This window comes from Salarias fasciatus, chromosome 19 (genome assembly GCF_902148845.1).
Source record: "Salarias fasciatus chromosome 19, fSalaFa1.1, whole genome shotgun sequence".
Classification (NCBI taxonomy): Eukaryota; Metazoa; Chordata; class Actinopteri; order Blenniiformes; family Blenniidae; genus Salarias; species Salarias fasciatus.
Window position 1 is genome coordinate 14,501,855 of NC_043763.1, and position 19,195 is coordinate 14,521,049.

Below are 19,195 nucleotides of genomic sequence, written 5' to 3' on the forward strand. Positions count from 1 at the left end.
GGCATAGGGACCAACATGTAAAGCCCACACAGGAAGAGAAATAGTAAGAATTCTGCAAAGCAATATTAAATTTAATCTGATCTGATTTTGTCAGAGCTTTTTCAATGTTGAGCCTTAACCTAACTTTTTTGATGAGAAGAACCACAAAAGTTGATTCAAATGAATGAAAAGTAAGGTTTACAATTACAAAATGTAACAAGCTTTTTATTGTGACAAAGAATGATATAAAAACACGTTTACACAGAAGGGCAAGCTCAAGTCTCCACATTTGCGTCTTGGCACATAAATCCCATTCGGTGCGGCACCGGTGGCTCCATCTGTACGTTCACGGCTTCACTCGACCGCCAATACAAGACCTTCAGAGGTTCAACATTGGTGTCTGATTTTATAGAAAACCCTGTCTGTGTATGTTCCTCCTTCACTGATATGTCTTCTTGTTTCACACCAATGGTTACTTGTTTGTATATGTGAAACCGTAGCCTCCAATGTAAACATTATGTACATTTATTTCTGCTGCCAAAGGTGGCGAAACACACAAAACAATACTCAGATTATGAATTTAGTGAAACTTTGGCTTCATACAAGTGAGGAAAGTGAAGCCATAAAGAGTTATAAAACACCGAGGTTTACTCATTAGCTATGGGGAGTCGGAATTTATGTTTCAACAAATATACATAAAACATGTTAAATATTCTCAAAGATCACCTTCCTTAGACAACTTTGTTTATTGAACTTGTTGCAAAAAACTTTTTTTTACTCACAGTCACAAATCGCCATTGAATTGACTGTGACATGCCCAAAACACACAAAGCAATTGCCTAAAGTTCATGTTGTAGACTGTATTTAACAGAGTATTTCAACCGTTTAGAGACAATTAAAAAACAACAATCAATGGCATGTGTGCCTTGAAAAATGTCTACAGCATTGGTCAACAACCTTTTGCAATATGAGAGCTACTTCAAGGGTAGTGAGAAACATGAAGGGCTCCTTGAAATGTAATTCGTTTGGAACGGTGTTGTTTTTACAGACCAGTATCTTCAGAACATGATCATGCTGCTATGCAGGCCTCCTGGATGATATGGCAGTTTTGCAGAGCTTTGTAACTGGATTGCGCTGCTAAGCTAGACAGATACTTCAGTTCACATCTAGATATACTCTTCAAGCTGCAAGCATCAAGTTCTCTGAAGCATGTAAGGATGACTGACGCTGTGTGACTTTCTATTTGGATCTGCCACCAGTCCAGAAATGTTTACGTCACCAGACACGAACCAAGGTGGAGCTCATTAAACAAGTACAGAGGATGCATTTTATTGCACTTTCTATTGAACAGGAACTTAAATGGAAAAGGGTTTGAGAAATCTAAGAAAGAACTAACAGACTACACTGCAAAAATAAAGGTTTAGCATGTTTAGAATTTGAGCCAGTAGTTTTTGCTATGCTAAGTAACATGGAAATCCCTGCAATTATCTGCAGATATTTTAGGAAATACTTTGCAAAATCTGTTTGCTATTTGTTGTCACAGCTCAGAGAAGAAAGATGCTTAAAACCTGTGATATGCTCACATTTGATCATTTGGGGGATTTCAGAGGTTGTGAAAATGATCCTTCAACCTTGTTAACCTTGCTGGTTTGCATCAACCACATTGGCACATCAACAGTACACGCAAATAATTCCTTAAATTCTAAGAGATATATAGTCAAACCTCATAAACACCCAGAATATGACGTGACAGGACACAAACACTACCAGCTATTAAAAAACATATTTCCACCAACAAACAGAAATACGATTAAAAACAGTCGTGAGATGGTGAAAACACTCAGGAGTCACAGACTGGTGTCGGCCGTCTTCATCTTCGGAGAGCCCACAGTGTTGGGTAGTGCTGCAGTGTCGTGCTGGGCGTCCCTGCAGAAGAACACAGCAGGGTTTTTACAGGCCCACATGGCCACCTCTCCTCCGGCTGCTGCTTTGCCGGGACTTGAACTGGACAGCCGGCTGTTGTTGGTCATCCCCACTCGGCTCACGTAGCGGTCCCTGATCCGCTCGGGTTGGTTGAGCCGAATCTCGCGGTTCTGACTGTGGCTGGAGAGGTAGGCAGCAATGTTTCTGGTCCGGTAGCCTTCCTCTCTGCTTCGACCAAGCAGCATGGATATGTTAGGGTTCCTCAGAGCATAGATGAGGGGGTTGATGGCCCCATTGGCCCAAGCAAGCCAGATGGCCACGGTATCCATGGCGGGGTTGAATGTGTAGTCCCCTATTGCTGTGACCAGCCCCATCAGACAATACGGCCCCCAGCAAAAGATGATGAAAACAATCATGATCAGAACTGTGGTGGCTGTCCGCATTTCACTGTAGAAACGCAGCAGGTACGCGTACGTTGTCACTGGTCTGACTCGTATTTCAGAAAGTCGGACAGTCTTACAGATGTTGTAATGGCAGAAGCACATCAAGGCAAAGGGGAGTAAGTAACAGACAACAATCAGACTAATGCTGTAGGCCGTGCCCATGCGTGACGTACCAGAGTGGAACACGTACATGCAGTGGTAGAAGCCTTGCTTGTGGATCTGTGTTGGCGTTGGAACCAACAGGTACCATGGCAAAGAGAAAATCACTGCAGTCAACCACACAGCTACCAACAACTGGGTCGCCTTTTGGCGCCCGATTTTAGCCTGTGGCTGTCTCACTATGGCATAATACCTGTCAAAAGAGATCAGAGTCATAGTCAGGGTGGAGATAATCCCAAAACAGGTGTTGAAGAATCCATTGGCAACGCAGAAACGATCGCCAAACATCCAGATGCCGTCCTTACTGAAGAGCATGACGAAAGAGAAAGGCAGGCATAAAACGGCGGTGAGGAAATCCGACAGCGACAATGACATGATGAAGGCGTTGGTCACTGTTCGGAGCTGTCTGTGCTTGATGATGACAATGACGACCGCCGAGTTCCCCAGACTGGACAGCAGAAAGATGGCGAGCAGTACCAGGGCCTGAGCCGCCACCGTGATTCCCTGCAGGACAGAGTTATTGTTGGCGGCGCTCAGCACCGAAGGGGTCGATGCCGGATCCTGCCTCCCTCTTTGGCCGATAAATGCTGTGAGGTTTGCTGTGGGGAGCGCTGTGGCCTCTGCGGTGGCAGTCACCAGGCCGGTCACTATGGAAACAATCCTAAAGATAACCAAAGACAGGGCAGGAGAAGTGTATGTACAAGAGGCTCTGAGAAATTTGAAAGTTGAGAAATAACATGCATTTGGACTGAAGTTTCAGAGTTCTGGGACACAACACAACACTGACGCCTGACCCCTGAGTGAATTACCTCGGCACAGCAGGTGAGGCGGTGCCCAGCTGGTTGATGAGGCTCTGGCCTGAGGAGTCCGCGGTGTAGTTGCTGCCACCGCCGCCCCGCAGGGCGGTGCTAACAGGCGAATCCATCGACGGGGCACAGAGACCGGATAGCAAACGACATACCTCGTCTCACACATCAACACTCAGAGTAGCTTTCCTGGATCCAGATGTAAGCTGCTGAGAACGCTTAAATCCGTAGCGCTCAGATCCATGAGCAGAAGAGTAGAGAACACGAGGAAAAGCGGTATCTGCTTCCACATGCCGACTGTCTGGAGATATCTGAGAGCTGAGAACAGCTAGCACCTGGCCAATACTCCCAAAAATGTATTTTGCACCATGTTGTAAATGATGCTTATAAACTTTTGTTTAAATTCCATAAAAGTCACAGTGACATTCCTGTCCTGAAGTCATCTTCTCAGGATAAACCATCGACTGACTCCATCGTACCTGAGTCAGTCAAGTTGTCTTATTTCAATGCTGTTGGTTAAAATATACCTCAACACTGTAGTTCATTTGTCCAAAATGTTTTTTTAATCATTCTCATTCTCTGTTAAACTTTAAATGTCTAACGTGTTCCCATTTCATAGCATTGAAACAGGACAGCATGGATTCTTATTGAGACAGACTAGAATTACAACCTCTCACACTACAGTAATCAAGTTGTCTATTTGATTATTTTTGGAGAGAATTTGTCCAGATATATGATTATATTCATGCAAACGTACAATATGTACCAACTTTAAATCTTTAAAAGCATAAGTAACGACTGAATATCTAAGAATCTGTTGCTTTTTGCTCATGTCTGGATCAGGGTTTCAATCCCAATGAATATTCCATACTTTAAATGTGAATTTATTGTTGAAAAAGACAAATCTGTAGAATTACTGTAAGCTTACTTCATAATGAGTCACTGTTGGTAAAATATGTATTATAAAGATAGAAGTCTTTTCACCTGTATTTTATGAATTATTTGTTACATTGTAACAAAAAAAAAAACAATGATCCTCGCAGTTTGATGCTATGTGGAGGGTTGTAAAAGCTCCTGTGTGGGACCAGACCTCCCTCAGCTGGTATTTGTTTACATCCTGTTCACATCTGGAGGAGGGGAGCAGTCAGGTTAGCCGCGTTAGCTGCAGAGCTCAGCGTCGCTGTGTGAGAAGGCTCCAGTCTCCAGCATCAGCTCACGGTGTCTCCTCCACACGGACCAGTCCAGTCACCAGCTCCCGTCCGGGGTCTGTCGCTCTGTTCCCCTCCCGGCACATCCTCCCTCTCCTCCCCGGTTCAGGCCTCAGGAACCCTCCCGGAGCCCAGAGGAGGGAGAACCGGTCCAGCCCGGCGGCTCCCGCTGCTCCGCCGGAGGAGAAAACACACAGCGCCGTCAGTCTGCCGCGGAGGAGTCACAAAAGAACAACAGCTGCCGTTCGCTATTTGGCATCTCCCTGTTCCCATCTGCAGCCGGAATACAGCTGCCCCACACACACACACACACACACACTACAAATATGTGTATGTTTGTGCGTGAGGCCACGCCCCCTCCCCTTTAACGTGCTCTCAGCTTTTGTGTGACGTTCCTTGGGGTTGCCATGGTAACTGCAGATGGATTTCGCATCTGCTGTACGTCACTGCAAAAAAAAATAAAAAAAGTAAAAATTTAAAAACAATTTAAAAACAAACAAACATTATAACCAGTTCCAAAACATCCTGTCTAGCTGAGAGGATGCTGCAATGAGCACCAGGTGGGGACAAAAACCCTGAGATGGACTGGAGTTCATTAAAGACTTATTAACTCTGAAGCATCTGAAATCTGGTGAAAAAAAAAATACATCTTTCGGCAGGAGTTTGTATTTTCTGTTTGGAGTTTGGAAATTAATTCGTCCAATCATTCTGAAGAATCCAACAAGTCATTATGTCAAGAAAATGTGTGCAACAATATCATTCTAAAATAGTTGAAATTTTTTTAAGAATGGAGTCACTTCAGATAGATTGTCATAAAGTCAATCTCAACTCACTGTAAGATTTATAGCCATGTGGACAGAAACAGTTTTGAAAACATATTTTCTGAATCATTTGAAAATAAAGGCCCTTTGGTGTTGAAGACGATGGGATCATAACTTTCTGGTAAAGGTCACCAGATACTGCTCTCCCTGGTTTTTTCACTTTGCATTTTGTCATATAATACAAATAGATTTAAAAAAAATAATCTGTATTTGAAAGAACTCTTGCTTTGCATAATTTGTTTCCATCTAACCCTGTGACTTCCCGTACATGCAAATCCATAAACCCCACTTATGAAAAGGATGACCATAAATAAACAGCAGGGGGCGACGCTACGTCAAAGATCGACTAAACCGGAAGAAGAAGAAGAAGAAGGTTCGCTGGTGCTCGAGATTTTCCGTCCGGTTCCGGTTTCAGGAAAAGAAACGGCACAACGGAGAGGAGATAACTGATTAATACTCTCGTGAAGCCCAATATGGGTACGTCCCTTATTTTTATTTTCCTATATTCGTCTAATGATAGAAAATCTTAAAAGTTTATTTGACTTTAATGACATAGTTACGAACGATATTTCTGCCAGAGAGAGCTGGCCTGCTAGGTGGCTAAGCTAACAACATTCAAGTAGGTGGATGATAGCATTCTTCCACCACTGCGCTTCCATATAAATGATTAAAGTTCTGTCATGTTAGTTTAAACAGTCTACTGACAGTAATGTGTGTGTCAAAGGATAATGTCGATGTGTTGGGACAGGACGCAGAGATCCTGGTGCTTGATGTCTGCCATACATAGATCGTTACAGGACGTTTCGTCTTCACATGAGTTATTTTGGGATTTGTGTGTTTCTGTCTGTCGCTCCAGCTGTGGCCATGAGCTCAACATGCCCCGGTCTGTACTGTGGGAGGCTGATGGTGAACGGATCAGTGGAGGGAGACTGTGGGGTGAGTCCAAACATCGATCTGTGCCCTACATTACAGATTGTAATAAAACATTATAATATTTTGTACGTATGTGTCTGAGAAAACTGAGTGCATGGCACCTATATAGCCTGTATAGTAAGGATGTTTCATTGTGATCATTAGAGCAAAAAATGAGATATAAATACAACAGCAAATCTGCAGCACTGAGCTGTTTTCTGCATATTGGTTCTTTGTCTTGTGTTGGAGTTGCTTCTTCTCTTGCTCTGATCATCGCTGTGTGTTTGCCTGTAGGTTTGTCCTCGAGGAGAGCGAGCCAACATCCAGAAGGTGTGTGAACGTTGCATTGAGTCCCCCGAGCTCTACGACTGGCTCTATCTGGGCTTCATGGCCATGTTGCCTCTGGTGCTCCACTGGTTCTTTATTGAGTGGTACTCTGGGAAGAAGAGGTGAGGAATGAGACGATGCATATACACACATACGTCATGATGGCTTCAGTTTTCTTGGCGTTGACTATTGTGCTTCTCTGCCCAGTTCCAGCGCCCTGCTGCAGCACGTGACGGCCATGCTGGAGTGCAGCCTGTCCGCTGTGGTCACCCTGCTGGTCACTGAGCCGGTGGGAAAGCTCAGCATCCGTTCCTGTCGAGTCCAGATGCTGTCAGACTGGTACACCATGCTGTACAACCCCAGTCCGGACTACGTCAAGACGCTGCACTGCACACAGGAGGCTGTGTATCCTCTGTAAGTTTTTAGACGAAAGTCAGATACATGCATGATGATTAAGTAAACTTGAAGATAGATATTTTTCCTTCTTGTAGTCTTTTGATAGAATTGTTCATCAACAACTTTAAGAATATGATCAGTCATAAGCTGCCCATCTCTTCTGTAGTGATTTGATAAATTAAATGAACTCTTTAATCAAACCAATTACACTTTAAACAAAGCAATCTAAATCCAGACTTCTTCTTTTCAAGCTACACCATCGTGTTAATCTACTACGCCTTCTGCCTGGTGCTGATGATGCTGCTGCGCCCTCTACTGGTGAAGAAAATAGCGTGCGGTTTGGGCAAATCCGACCGCTTTAAGAGCATCTATGCTGCGTTGTACTTCTTCCCCATCCTCACCGTGCTGCAGGCCGTCGGAGGAGGACTGCTCTGTGAGTACGACCTTGAAATTCATCCAGAATCCAAACACAGACCTGTCGGTGGGAACAGCAGCTTCAGTGTGTTGTTTAATCTGTTCAGGGGTTATTTTTATCCCTGTTTAGTTAAGCCAGATCAGAATCCAGATGGCAATGTTCACACGACTCTACAGGAATCCCAACCAAACCCGCCTAGTGTGAAAGCACCACTCTGGAAGTTTCAAACCAGGAAGTTCTAGAAGTTAACTGAACCAATAATTTGTGTGTTTCAGACTATGCATTCCCCTACATCATCCTGGTCCTGTCTCTGGTCACTCTGGCTGTTTACATGTCTGCCTCTGAGATCCAGGTAGCTACACTCATAACACACAGTGTGTCAGCAGTTTCTTACTCAGGAGTTTGTTGTTGAAGATACTTTATGGTGGGAATAGTGGTGAAACAGACTTAATTCTCTCTATGATTTCTCGCACCAGTCTTTTAAGAACCTGGTGGCCAAGAAGAAGCGGCTGGTGGTCCTGTTCAGCCACTGGCTGCTGCACGCCTACGGCATCATCTCCATCTCCCGGCTGGACAAGCTGGAGCAGGACCTGCCGCTGCTGGCCCTGGTGCCGGGGCCCGCCCTGTTTTACATCGCCACGGCCAAGTTCACCGAGCCCAGCCGCATCCTGTCCGAGGGGGGCAACGGCCACTGAGCCGTGGTCGTTATCGGACCAACGGCAATCAAATTGTTCATAAAGAAAATACCGAGAAACACTCGAAGGAACATGTCTGATATTCACCTGTTGTAAATATGAGTTGATCTCTTTTCAGAGAATCTGATTCTGTTTGATTCTGTTTCATCCCAGTACTGGTGTGAGTACAGTAATCTGAGTGTGACTGTTACTTTATGTCTGTCCTCATGACCAGACGGCCAATTAGTCCACTTTGGGATACACAGGAGTTAACTCTAATTGATATTTATGAAATACTGTAATGACAGAGCATGTTGGGTATAAACATGTTTAGAAGGACTTCCCTCCTTTTATAACCCGTGAAACCAACCATTTCTGCTCCGGGACGCTGTGGATGTGTTGTAAATATGTACATACTGTAAATACTCATTTATTTATGATGAGCAGGGCAGCGAGCTCCTCCTCCGACTGCATGGATTTAATGGTTGCTGTCAGCGAAGCTCTGAGCTCCTCCAGACTCCTGTCGCCGGCAGACAGACGCACTGCAGTAATTCACATTTACATCACGACACCTTCACGCCTGATTCAGCAGTGAACACGACGTAAAACATGCTTGTCATGGAATGTTTGAGTTTTTTTTTTTTGGGGGGCGCTGAAAGTTGTGACTGCAGATTTATTGTTGCTGGAAACTTCACACTGAACAATAAATTCTTTAAGTGAGTATTTGTGTTTTGGCTGTTGACAATAAATATATGATCATGGATTATTTAACTCAATTAAAATGCGGAATGACGACTTCAGCACAAGACGTGTCAGCATCTGACAAAGGACCATCACCTTTATTCTTACACACACACACGTCATACACTCGGGTTCAATATTTCTCTTTCAGGAATGAATCAAAACTGTCAGTGCAAATCTCATAAACAATCAGTGTTTCCAAGAGGGAGTTCCAGTTCCGCCTGGGACAGACGCAGCAGACAGTACTGTAACTCAGCGGTGACGATTCCCTCTCAAGTCAGCAGCACACCGACAGTGTTTGATATGGACACTTGCACGTTTGAATTAATCCCAGCACAATGTGATAAAATCAGTTTGAAAATAACCTGAGACCAAAACCAAACAAGGACTGAGTTACAGTAAGAATCTTATATATTGTTTAAAAAAAAACCCAACTTGTTCTGGTTACTCAGTAGCATTCATGCCGCTGTGCTTTAAATCATTTTTTCTCTCCCTGAAGCCCGTCCAGACTCGACTCTGCCGCTCGCATTACAGCACGGCTCGAGTCGGCAGACAGTCTGCTGCTGTTGTAAAGCTTGTTTCCTCATTTGGATTCACCCAAATCACACTTAAAAGCAGCTCCGTTAATGTGTTTACATACTATTATACACTAACTTGCACTTATTTTGATTCATAATGAAAACGTGATGCCGGGACAAAGCATCCCTCCTGACCTTTTAGATGCGTCCAGAAGCTGCACCTGGACCACAATGTAAAACCACTGAAAGTACAATTTTAGGAATTCCATGAGTATTTTTCTAATATTCTATTTTCCAATACAAAGAAGAGGCGCAAAAAAACAATGTTTGCATAACTGAAGAAATAAGTTCCAAATTTTGAAATATAAAATCCAAACTATATAAAACGATGTAAGCACGTGATTGTTTTGATAAAAACGGATTGTAATGTATTCATCTATAGGATAAAAAAAAATAGTAGCTCATTAATCCCGGTTAACACAAGAAAACCTTCAAGTAAACATTTCTGAAGCTGTGCAATCACCAGACTGAGGCACTGGGAAATGTCACAGCAGCATCAACACTTTCCAAAACCCCTTCAGTAAAGTCAACCTTAACCTTGCTTCTGTGGGAGCTCTGTGTTTTACCAGCTTAGTATCTTTGCAGTGCAGTGTTTGAGAAACGGAGCACTGTGTTGACTTTATGGTTTCGGTCATTTTCTTCCTTGATCTGTGAGCTTTTGAGCTTCTGCCTTCTTCTCTGAGTCCACCAGGGATGATCTACAACCCGGAGTGCCAACAGATTAAAACTTTTAATTTAATGAATCAAATTTTGTGAAATTATTACGATTAATTGTAAAATTCTTTCATATTGAAAAGTTTGACTTATGGCCCCAGACTTTCATCCACATTCTTGCTAATTCTGTTGATTTGATTTGTCCACTTCAGTGAATCTGTTTTCGGACACTCTGGGAGTAAAAGTGCTTGTGTTGGTTTGATGAGACTACGGTATTTCACGTCTTGAACCAGCGATATAACTCACTTATCCTGAGGATTACTCGACATTCATATTCAACGACCCCAATGAAGAGTGACAAATAATGCTGACGGGGGAGAAACTACCCCGTCATGATGATTTCTGGTCAGTAGGATGCATTGCATGCTTTCAAAGTAGTGGTGTGAAACTTAAAGCTTTGAAATCAGACGTTCATCAGCTGTGTTCGCTTCTCGTCTGATAGGTTACAATCAAGCTGCAGCTGAAAAGGTAAACACCAGCTGGTCAAGTTTCCACTCTGATACAGCTCTCCCAGGAAGACATTACATTAATAGTTAACAGGAGAGGTTGATTCCAAGAGTAAATCAAACTCTAATATACATGGCTAGACATCAAAATGTCTATCCCACAAAGTAAACTCTCACAGCTAAAAGATTTCACAGTACAAGTCCAACAAGTCAGCTTTCACTTCAGACTGAGAACCGCTGCACTTGAACACAACATAAAAAAACTGTTAGTGTAGAAATCTGTCATTTCTCCGGGAGTCAGATCACACCCTGATGTGTGTGGATGTGTTTCCCTGTCTTTCATTCTCTGTAACTTATACCTCAAACCAAAACAAACTAGCCACCACTAAGTCCTTTAAACCGCCTGGTAAACAACATTACGATATGATTAGACCAGCAGGGGCAGCAGGACGCTGGTGCTGAGGCAATACAAGCTCTAAATCAAACAAAATTAGCCCCATCTTTCCTCTATGTGAACACACCTTTAAGTAAAACTCCAGAAATAGTCAGATCCTCAAATTCGTTACATGACTACAGAAGTAGAGCTCTCTCCCAAATCACCAGAGTCAATCAATCTGATCCCTCATCAGCATGGAACGAGTCCCACATGTGTAAGCAGTAAGCAAAGAAAGCAGCAGGCTCCTTTTTTTTTTTTTCTTCTTTTTCTTCTTCATTATTACTTTTGGATATAGATGATGATGATGCACAGAGTTCCCACCAGCCCCAGGGCCTGGATACCCAGGAACCAGAGCAGCATCCAGAAGAACACAATCACGACTGGTTCCACGATCTTGTCCCCAAAATACATCTGGCTGAAGCCCATTCCCCGCAGGCACTTGTTGAGCATCCCAAACAGAGTCCCCATCCGCTCACAGTCGTCCAGCTGCGGCTCTCTGGTGGTGGGGTCGTCCACATCAGGCCACCTGGCTGCGGGGTCACCGGCGGGTCGAGTTCGAGGCTGGGCGGCATCGGCCTGTGAAATGTAACATTACATACTTACATACAAAACAGTTTAGTTCAGTGGCCACATACAGCCTAATTTAATCTTGAATGGCCCGGAGAAATAAAACAGTCCCATGACAAACCTTAAATTTAAAATCTGAAGTTTTTTTTGTTGTTGTGGCAAAGAGTATATGTGACTAAAATTAATATATTTTTGTGAAATCAAGCCATTACAACTGAAAATTATTACAATCTTAACAAAAAGCCAATTTTCATGATGCCTTTTGGTGTAAAATACAGAGAAATGTTGTATTAAGCATATTTTGAAGACATTATATAGGGTTAGTTATATTGTAATTGCTTTAAATACCATATCAAAACAAATCACAGCTTAGTCCTCAACAACTGCTGTTAGAATATGGAGCCTTTTTATGTATATTTGGTCTCACATTTACAAACGAAGTTGTTATTTTTCTCTCAAACTGCTCTGACTTCCTGGGTGTTGTTCAGCTCGGCCCTGCCTGAAATATGTCCCGCCACAGCTAGCTTGTCGTCCGGTGAGTGTTTCAGCGGTTACCCGGTGTCTCTGGGGCTGTAACGCCGTTTGTCTCCCACCGAGCCCCGGCTGGCCGGCGTGCCGTCCCCCCTGCTCCTCCGACGGCAGCTCCTCCAGGTCCCGTCGGTGGAAAACATAGTGGTCGTTCACTCTCGGAGGTCCAGCAGACATATTTCTGCTAGTGCACTGACAGCAACTCTCAGGGCTCCAAACATGCGAGTGAAGTGAAGGTTCAGTCTCTCCTCCGGACTTGTTGAAGGGTCCCACCCGGCACCTCCTCACTCGCCCCCCCTTTCCCGTTACCGGCTCCCACACACTGTCAGTCCGCGGGGTTTTGGCAGCAGCGAAACTCCTCTCACCCCGACTGTCATCGGCTCGAAACTGGTGTTTTAGATTAAGTGGTTTCCCTGTTAACTGGTGACTCGCTTCCTCTCGAATCCCCTATTACTAGCAGTTAGTAACTGTAAGAGAGGAAGCAATGGGACGTCGGTCACGAGTTAACACGGAAACCAGTTAGTTCATAACACCAGGTTTAAGCGGCTCATTTCCCGCAGGTGCAGCCCCTGCTTTCTGTCCGGAGTGAAAAAAATCTCCGTTCACCTCACAACACAAGTTCCGTCTGACAAGGTATTTGTTTTTAATTGATTTAATTATGAATAAAAATGTGTTGTTGGGACCAAATAGCTAAATACACCTAAAGCAGCTGCAGAAACTACATTTACAACTCCCCCCCCCACAACCGAGGGTATTTTCATCATCTGACCTCAGCAGAGGCACATGGAAATGAGTTAGTCAAATGAACCCATGTTGCGTTCATGAAGGTCAATAAAGCAAAAGGCAAGGCAAGTTCATGTTACAACAGCATTCAGACACAAGGCACCACAGAAGCACATTGCATTCAAGGAAGAAAAGGAAATAAAATAAATACATCAAAACAAATGAAATAAGAAAGACGTGAAAAAAGAGAACAAATAAAATCTATTATCTATTTGCCAAAGAAAACAATACTGTTTTAAGACCTAACTTAAAAGAAGCGAGTGTGTCAGCAGTCCTCGGGTGTTCAAGAAGTTTGTTCCTCAGGTGAGGAGTGCATAACTAAAACCTGCCTTACCTTGTTTGCTCCTGACTCTTAATGTTTGTAAACGTCTTCCTGAGGGCCCGAGGAGCCCACATGTTTCATATTATACCAGTCACTCTGATATACGTATAACTAGGCCCAAGGGTCCACGGACCCAAGGCGCCGCTGTGTTGTGCAGAATTGCTTTTCACTTCATATGTCAGTGAAATAGGAAATACCCCCAAAAAGGAGTGTTTCCTTTGTACAGTATGAGCAACAACAACGAATTATACTTCATGCACGGACCCCCAAGACTATTCAAAGCTTTACGGCCAGAAGTAAGATTATGAATTTGATCCTGAGGCACACAAGCAGCTCAGGTAGTGGGTGAGAGGCCAGAGGAAGACTTGGGATCTGAGGTTTACAGGGTCCCTGTGCAAGGCCCTTCACCCCCCACTCCCGGTGCTGCATCGTGGCAGCCCGCCACTCCGACCAACAATAGGATGAGTCACATGTACTTAAATAATTTCGCTTAGAAGAATCAGGACTATCCAATATTTTTATTGAATGAATCAAACACATTGTAAGCATTCATTTGACAGCAGTTAAAGTAATTCATGATTTTCAGTATTTCTTTGTATTTTTTAGCAGTATTTCTGAAACCACTGACAGCGAGGGAAGTTTACTTGTCTTCGAGGTTCTTGCAGGTCAGCTTTAGCCCTGATGTTGTGACTTGTTACTCTGACAGCGAGGCATGGGATTACATGCTGCTTGTAAACTGTGTAATCCCAGCTAATCTGGGATTCGGTTTCACTCTGCAACGTGGGTCCAAACTCACTGTGGAAAGGTCTAGGAACATGGAGATATCAAGGAGCTTCACAAGTAAAGGGCTAGTTTGATAAAGGATGTATCTGCTGGTGCTTCTTCACTTCCTGCAGTCCCTTCTGATGGCGGTCCACTCCTGCCCGGCCTCATGCTCCTGCACGTACGGGAACAGTGGAATAGCTGAGCTCAGGTGCAGTGAGGCTGACTTTGATTCTATCCGAGTGTGTTTGTGTACACGTGACGTGTCGGTGTATTGAAAACACCTTTACGCTGTGGTTTATAATGTTTGGATTATATTGGACACCAGTCAGAGGAGATAATCTGTAAGAGTCTTGTGTAAATCAAACAGTGCATGTGCAAGTAAACCATAAAATGTTTTATTACATGTCTTGCATCACTGATTTGTAATTTCAGAGGGTTGTTTGTTGAAGCAATAAACTTCCATCCATGAATGTCGACGTTCCTCTTGAAGAGCCTTATGTGCCAGAGGTTAGAAGTTGCTGTCGGAAATGTTTTACTAATTAAGCTTTCAGAGTGTGATTCAAGTAAAATGCAAAAATCTGAAGTTATTGAAAGAAAGAAAGAGTAAAAACATTTAGATTTTTAAAACAGTATTTTCCTGGCAGTATCAATAATATATCTTTAATTTCATAATCAATTAAGAAAACCTGTTATGATCTAATATTAAAGGAGACACATTGTTGTATCAAAGGCTGAGAACAACTCTTAAGCTTGCTTGCTCTTCATTTATTGGTAGTTCCATTCAACCTGTCAGCAGAACCTCATCTCAAGTTTGTTTTCTTTTCATAAATAATAAATCTGAAATACTTTAAATGTAAAGTTTGATGGAAAAGCAGGACTTGCCTCAGCTGATGATGTACGCCGCTAATGCAGATCATTTCATTTTGATCTTTGTGTTTAATAATCTGAACTCCAAGTGACCAAGCAGTAATAAATTGTTAATCAGTAATCTTAGAGAGGTTTGATTTGAAATTTGGACTGAGCCAGTGTGGCTGTGCTGTCAGTCTTTACGCTGAGCCAAGAGAAAAGGGCAAACAGATAAACAAGATCTAACGAAGACTTAAACAGACATTATTATTTCCATTTCACTGTTACAACGAATCAGTTCCGAAAGGAAGTGGATCAAAAGCACAAAATAATTTGTGAAATGCAGATTGAAAAACTTCTGAACATATAATTAAATGTAAAGGACATCTCTCCAAAATATCCTGGACTTTATTCTGAACTACGACTGTTGTGTGTACAGTATATAAATCAACCGACTGAAGCAGTTTACTTGTGTTTTGTGCAGGTTGGTTCAGTGCAGTGACCCTGGAATCTCAGCTGTCCCTGTCAATGTCCCAGCTGACACCGTCAAACTGCGTCTGGAGAAGACTCTGATCTCCAAGATGCCTCGTGCAGCATTTTACAACCTGTCAGAGCTGCGATTCCTATGGCTGACCTACAACGCCATAACATCCATCCACCCCAGCAGCTTCGTCAACCTGAAGGCCCTGCGGGAGCTGCGTCTGGACGGGAACCTCCTGACGTCCTTTCCCTGGGAGGGCCTCCGGGACATGCCCCGCCTCCAGACTCTGGGCCTCCATAACAACCGCCTGTCCAGCCTTCCTGCCCACGCAGCTCTGTTTCTCCCCAACATCACCTACCTTGACCTGTCCAGCAACAGGTGGCTTTACTCATTTCAGGGCTCTTGAATTGTTCGTCCTGTTAAAACTGGGATGAATAAAGCTGAACTGAACTGAAATGACCATGAATCAACTCTTCTCTCCCCAGGCTTACTATATTACCTGCAGAACTGTTGGACCTTTGGTTCCCTCTTCCAGGACAACAGGGAGTATCAGTACAGAGAAGAATTTTGGGTATATTATGTTTTGGAACAGCACATCACCGTATGACCTATTTCAAAGGTCTAAAGCTACAGTAAAAAGTAGGTGGTGTATGACAAAACATGCTATTTTAACCCCAGATAAAGTCTCACAGGTAAGTTAAAGATTGTCACTGATATACTTAGTCAAATCTGCATGAGCCTCATTATCAACAAATCAGTTTGCAATCACCGAATCAATCACAGAATCGATCAGTTTCACACCAGCCATATGTTGTGTGGTCACATATTTCAAGCAGTAATGAAAGTGACAGTTGAATTACTGGAGAGTAACTGTAACAAATATGCAGTTTTTAAAATGTCTTGTTTGCATTAAGCACAGGATAAGTGTGGTGCTTAAGCAAACAGTTAAAAATATCATTAAAACTGAATGAATAATCTCCACATACGGCTTTTTATTCTGTCAGGATCACCTAAACAATTCATGTTATGCTCGTCCCCAGGTCTCCATGACAACCCCTGGCTGTGTGACTGTCAAATCTCCATGCTGATGTCCTTGTCCTCGTCCCTGGGGAGTCCGGTGGTCCTGATGGACCAGATGCTGATGTGCAGCAGGTCTTTGGGCCAGGCGGGGATGCTGCTGACCCAGGCCGAGCTGTCCCGCTGCATGAGGCCCTCAGTTCAGCCTGCAGCCACCAGGGTCATGTCTCCACTGGGCAGCAATGTGATCCTCCGCTGCGACGCCACCGGCTACCCGACACCAACACTGACCTGGATCAAAACCTCAACGTACACCGGTAAGCAATCCAGAGCTTCTCCGAGATAATGGCATGTTTCTAACGTCTGATATTTCTCGACAGGTTGCTGCCAACAAGGCCTTTTAGAGAACTCTGAAGAGCTGCCCAAGATTTTGGAGAGCTGTAAGTGGTGTTAACATTCACTTTTTCTCACTAACTACTGTAAGTGGACCAGATTCTGCCAACATGTCTGAGAAAAATGAAAAGCGTGGCGTCGGATGCTGAGAGCTCATACTCTTCACCTCTTTACTTCCCAGTCATGCAGGAATCTCCTCGAGTTGGGGTCCGCTGGTCGATAATCAGCCTAAATGGATTATCATACAAGGATGCTGGAGAATATCGCTGCCAGGCCCGGAACATGGCGGGAATATCCGAAGCACCAATCAAACTGAAAGTCACTGGTGTCACAAGGCTGTCTCGTCCTCTAAAGAAGAAGATCCAAAAAACTCCGCCCAAATCGTTGTCAAAATACAAGAAGCCGAACCAGACCCCGGTTATTCCCAAGACGATATCTGTGCTGGACAATAACATACTCACAAATATCCCACCATCTTTTAACAATAAGGCCCAGAGAGGGGGTAACCTCCTGTCCAAAGTCGTTCACGTGCATCAAGTGGACAAGTATGTCAACAGGCGGAAAATGAACTCATCCAATGCGAAGAAAAAGACTCGGACGTTGATCAAGTCTGTATCCAACGCCTCTGATAATTCTACTGCTGCTCTCTTGTCAGCAGCTCTTGTATGATACGCTGAGGTTGGTCAGTGTCCTTTGAAGCACATTGAAATTTAAATCTCCAGTCTGTAAAACCTTTAGTTTTAGCACAATAATATTGTGACACTCTCTGGCCTCTCGAATATTTGAGAAATGCTAGAATGGCCGTTGTCCACTTATAGTTTTCTGAAATAATAATAGATCTTTTCTCAAATTCCAGTCTGATGAAATGAATGTTTTAAGCACAGTCCTCTGCACTTCTTTTATTTTTCTGACAGGATAAATAGAAAGAGGAACTTTTGTTTCAGTTCTGTTGATGCAAAGGATTCTCGTAAACCTTTAAAATCCCCTGGACATCCTGGAATAGACATGAAAACTAGACTTCTCGGGCATCGGGTGAAGTTTGATCACCCTTTGACAGTACATTCGTTGTTTTGATCTCGTCAACATTATTCATTTGTTTTGACTTTAATGCTGCTTCTTTTTCACTCAACAGCTGAGCTAACTGACCATTAGCCATTCATTTACTGCAAATGTTTAATGTATTGTTTTTCATTTAAAATTTTTTAACCAGATCAGTCACATTACATTCTGACTAAAGGGGCTGATGAACGTTTTTCTGACAGTGTCAGTCGGTTCTTCAACAGGACGTGTTCGTTCACTCATTCAGTCAGTCCGTAGCAGAGACTTTATGGTCTTTTAAAATGTTGTTTTTGTTGGTGTGTGATCATATGAGACAACACACCAGTCAAATACATCTACTGACTTGTCTGTACATCCATTTAAAAGCTGCCTTTGAATGATCAGGGCTCTCTAGGGCTGTATCTCTGTCATGTCGCGTGACGCACTTGGCACTAATACGGTTCCTAGCAGGTTGAAATGTTTGTGTGAAGTTGGGTGAACCATGTGACTCTTTATTTCTTTCATGCAATACGCAAGCACGAGCACGTCTTTAAAGCCACACCATACGTCTTCCCCCATAAAGTGTAGTAAACATACTGAGTGAGCACCACCGGAAACCCTCTGTGGGTTTGTAAAGCAGGAGTGCCAATCTGGAACCTTCTTAACAGAAATTGTTTCGCAGATTAATGTGTTTCACTGGCGCCGAGCAGACAGAGTCATGTGACGTGTCGCGCTGGTGTGACCTTGCTGAAAAGATATGTCTGCAAAGTACGAGGAGCTGCACTGTGATCTGTCCTGCTGTAGATTCTTTATTCTTGTCGTCTCTTAAAGAAGAAACTGACAAATAATGCTACATTGATTTTTGTATGTGGTCTTTTATTTGGCTCGTGTCGGTATTGTGTTTGTAGCATGTAATTTTTGTGTAGCCAAGACTCTCCTGTGTACTTTGATTTGTTTCACATTATTAGTGCATTGCTTCATTCTGTTTGCGGCAGAGCGCTCTGTCTGCTCCACGGTTGGCGTTGATGCTCATTTTCAAAGGTTTTAAAGAGCTTAAACCCACTGAAAGTGTCAGCGCTTCAGTTTTTTGTCAAAACAGGAAGAGGAATCCCTCCATTGTGCACGGACTATTTTGCGATGTGCCGCGAGGATCAGGCGTCCCCGAAGCCTGTTACGTCCTGTGTTCAGTGTGTTTGCGGCTCTTTGATCTGCGGTGTGTTCACACCTGAAAACCAAACTCTGAATGAACTGCACCGGAGCAGAGACCTCGTTTTAAAACCCCAGTGAGTGTGCATCAGGGCGTGGACAACGGCTTTCGAGCTTCCTAATTTAGACCCTATAAACACAGCAGCCCAACCAAATGGCATCAAATGAAGAGTGTGTGTCCTGCATGCCAGAATCTAAGGAACGCTTCAGAGTGAAATTTTCTTAATCTTGTACGAGCTCCAGTCCTCTGTCTAATAGGAGGGCTAATATA

The 19,195-nt window shown here is 43.5% G+C and overlaps 4 protein-coding genes across 4 annotated transcripts; 2 read left to right on the top strand and 2 right to left on the bottom strand.

Annotated features, from left to right (window-relative positions):
* Positions 1-208: 208 nt before the first annotated feature.
* Positions 209-3,502, bottom strand: gpr135 (G protein-coupled receptor 135). The gene is made up of 2 exons (XM_030116569.1): positions 3,314-3,502; positions 209-3,165 (listed from the first exon to the last, which is right to left on the bottom strand). Exons 1-2 carry the CDS (start codon positions 3,427-3,429, stop codon positions 1,827-1,829), a joined length of 1,455 nt encoding a protein of 484 aa, XP_029972429.1. The 5' UTR covers positions 3,430-3,502; the 3' UTR covers positions 209-1,826.
* Positions 3,503-5,705: 2,203 nt separating this feature from the next.
* Positions 5,706-8,445, top strand: jkamp (jnk1/mapk8 associated membrane protein). The gene is made up of 7 exons (XM_030116570.1): positions 5,706-5,816; positions 6,196-6,275; positions 6,546-6,700; positions 6,786-6,992; positions 7,226-7,407; positions 7,665-7,741; positions 7,866-8,445. Exons 1-7 carry the CDS (start codon positions 5,813-5,815, stop codon positions 8,082-8,084), a joined length of 924 nt encoding a protein of 307 aa, XP_029972430.1. The 5' UTR covers positions 5,706-5,812; the 3' UTR covers positions 8,085-8,445.
* A 430-nt stretch (positions 8,446-8,875) lies between these two features.
* Positions 8,876-12,448, bottom strand: fam241a (family with sequence similarity 241 member A). The gene is made up of 2 exons (XM_030116571.1): positions 12,101-12,448; positions 8,876-11,554 (listed from the first exon to the last, which is right to left on the bottom strand). The coding sequence occupies exons 1-2, from the start codon at positions 12,248-12,250 to the stop codon at positions 11,258-11,260; spliced, it is 447 nt and encodes a 148-aa protein (XP_029972431.1). The 5' UTR covers positions 12,251-12,448; the 3' UTR covers positions 8,876-11,257.
* A 1,593-nt stretch (positions 12,449-14,041) lies between these two features.
* On the top strand, positions 14,042-17,349 carry lrit3b (leucine-rich repeat, immunoglobulin-like and transmembrane domains 3b). Its single transcript, XM_030117496.1, has 6 exons — positions 14,042-14,151; positions 15,274-15,648; positions 15,756-15,841; positions 16,311-16,604; positions 16,668-16,727; positions 16,862-17,349. The coding sequence occupies exons 1-6, from the start codon at positions 14,042-14,044 to the stop codon at positions 17,347-17,349; spliced, it is 1,413 nt and encodes a 470-aa protein (XP_029973356.1).
* Positions 17,350-19,195: the final 1,846 nt, after the last annotated feature.

Excerpts from the sequence above, each read along its gene's own strand:
- gpr135 (XM_030116569.1), bottom strand. The coding sequence starts at position 3,429 with ATGGATTCGCCTGTTAGCACCGCCCTGCGGGGCGGCGGTGGCAGCAAC. Across the intron at positions 3,166-3,313 it reads GCCTCACCTGCTGTGCCGAG|GATTGTTTCCATAGTGACCG; the intron begins GTAATTCACTCA and ends GGTTATCTTTAG.
- jkamp (XM_030116570.1), top strand. Across the intron at positions 6,701-6,785 it reads TGGTACTCTGGGAAGAAGAG|TTCCAGCGCCCTGCTGCAGC; the intron begins GTGAGGAATGAG and ends TTCTCTGCCCAG. Across the intron at positions 7,742-7,865 it reads TGTCTGCCTCTGAGATCCAG|TCTTTTAAGAACCTGGTGGC; the intron begins GTAGCTACACTC and ends TTCTCGCACCAG.
- fam241a (XM_030116571.1), bottom strand. The coding sequence starts at position 12,250 with ATGTCTGCTGGACCTCCGAGAGTGAACGACCACTATGTTTTCCACCGA. Across the intron at positions 11,555-12,100 it reads TACAGCCCCAGAGACACCGG|GCCGATGCCGCCCAGCCTCG; the intron begins GTAACCGCTGAA and ends TACATTTCACAG.
- lrit3b (XM_030117496.1), top strand. The coding sequence starts at position 14,042 with ATGTATCTGCTGGTGCTTCTTCACTTCCTGCAGTCCCTTCTGATGGCG. Across the intron at positions 14,152-15,273 it reads AGTGGAATAGCTGAGCTCAG|GTTGGTTCAGTGCAGTGACC; the intron begins GTGCAGTGAGGC and ends TGTTTTGTGCAG. Across the intron at positions 15,842-16,310 it reads AGTACAGAGAAGAATTTTGG|GTCTCCATGACAACCCCTGG; the intron begins GTATATTATGTT and ends GCTCGTCCCCAG.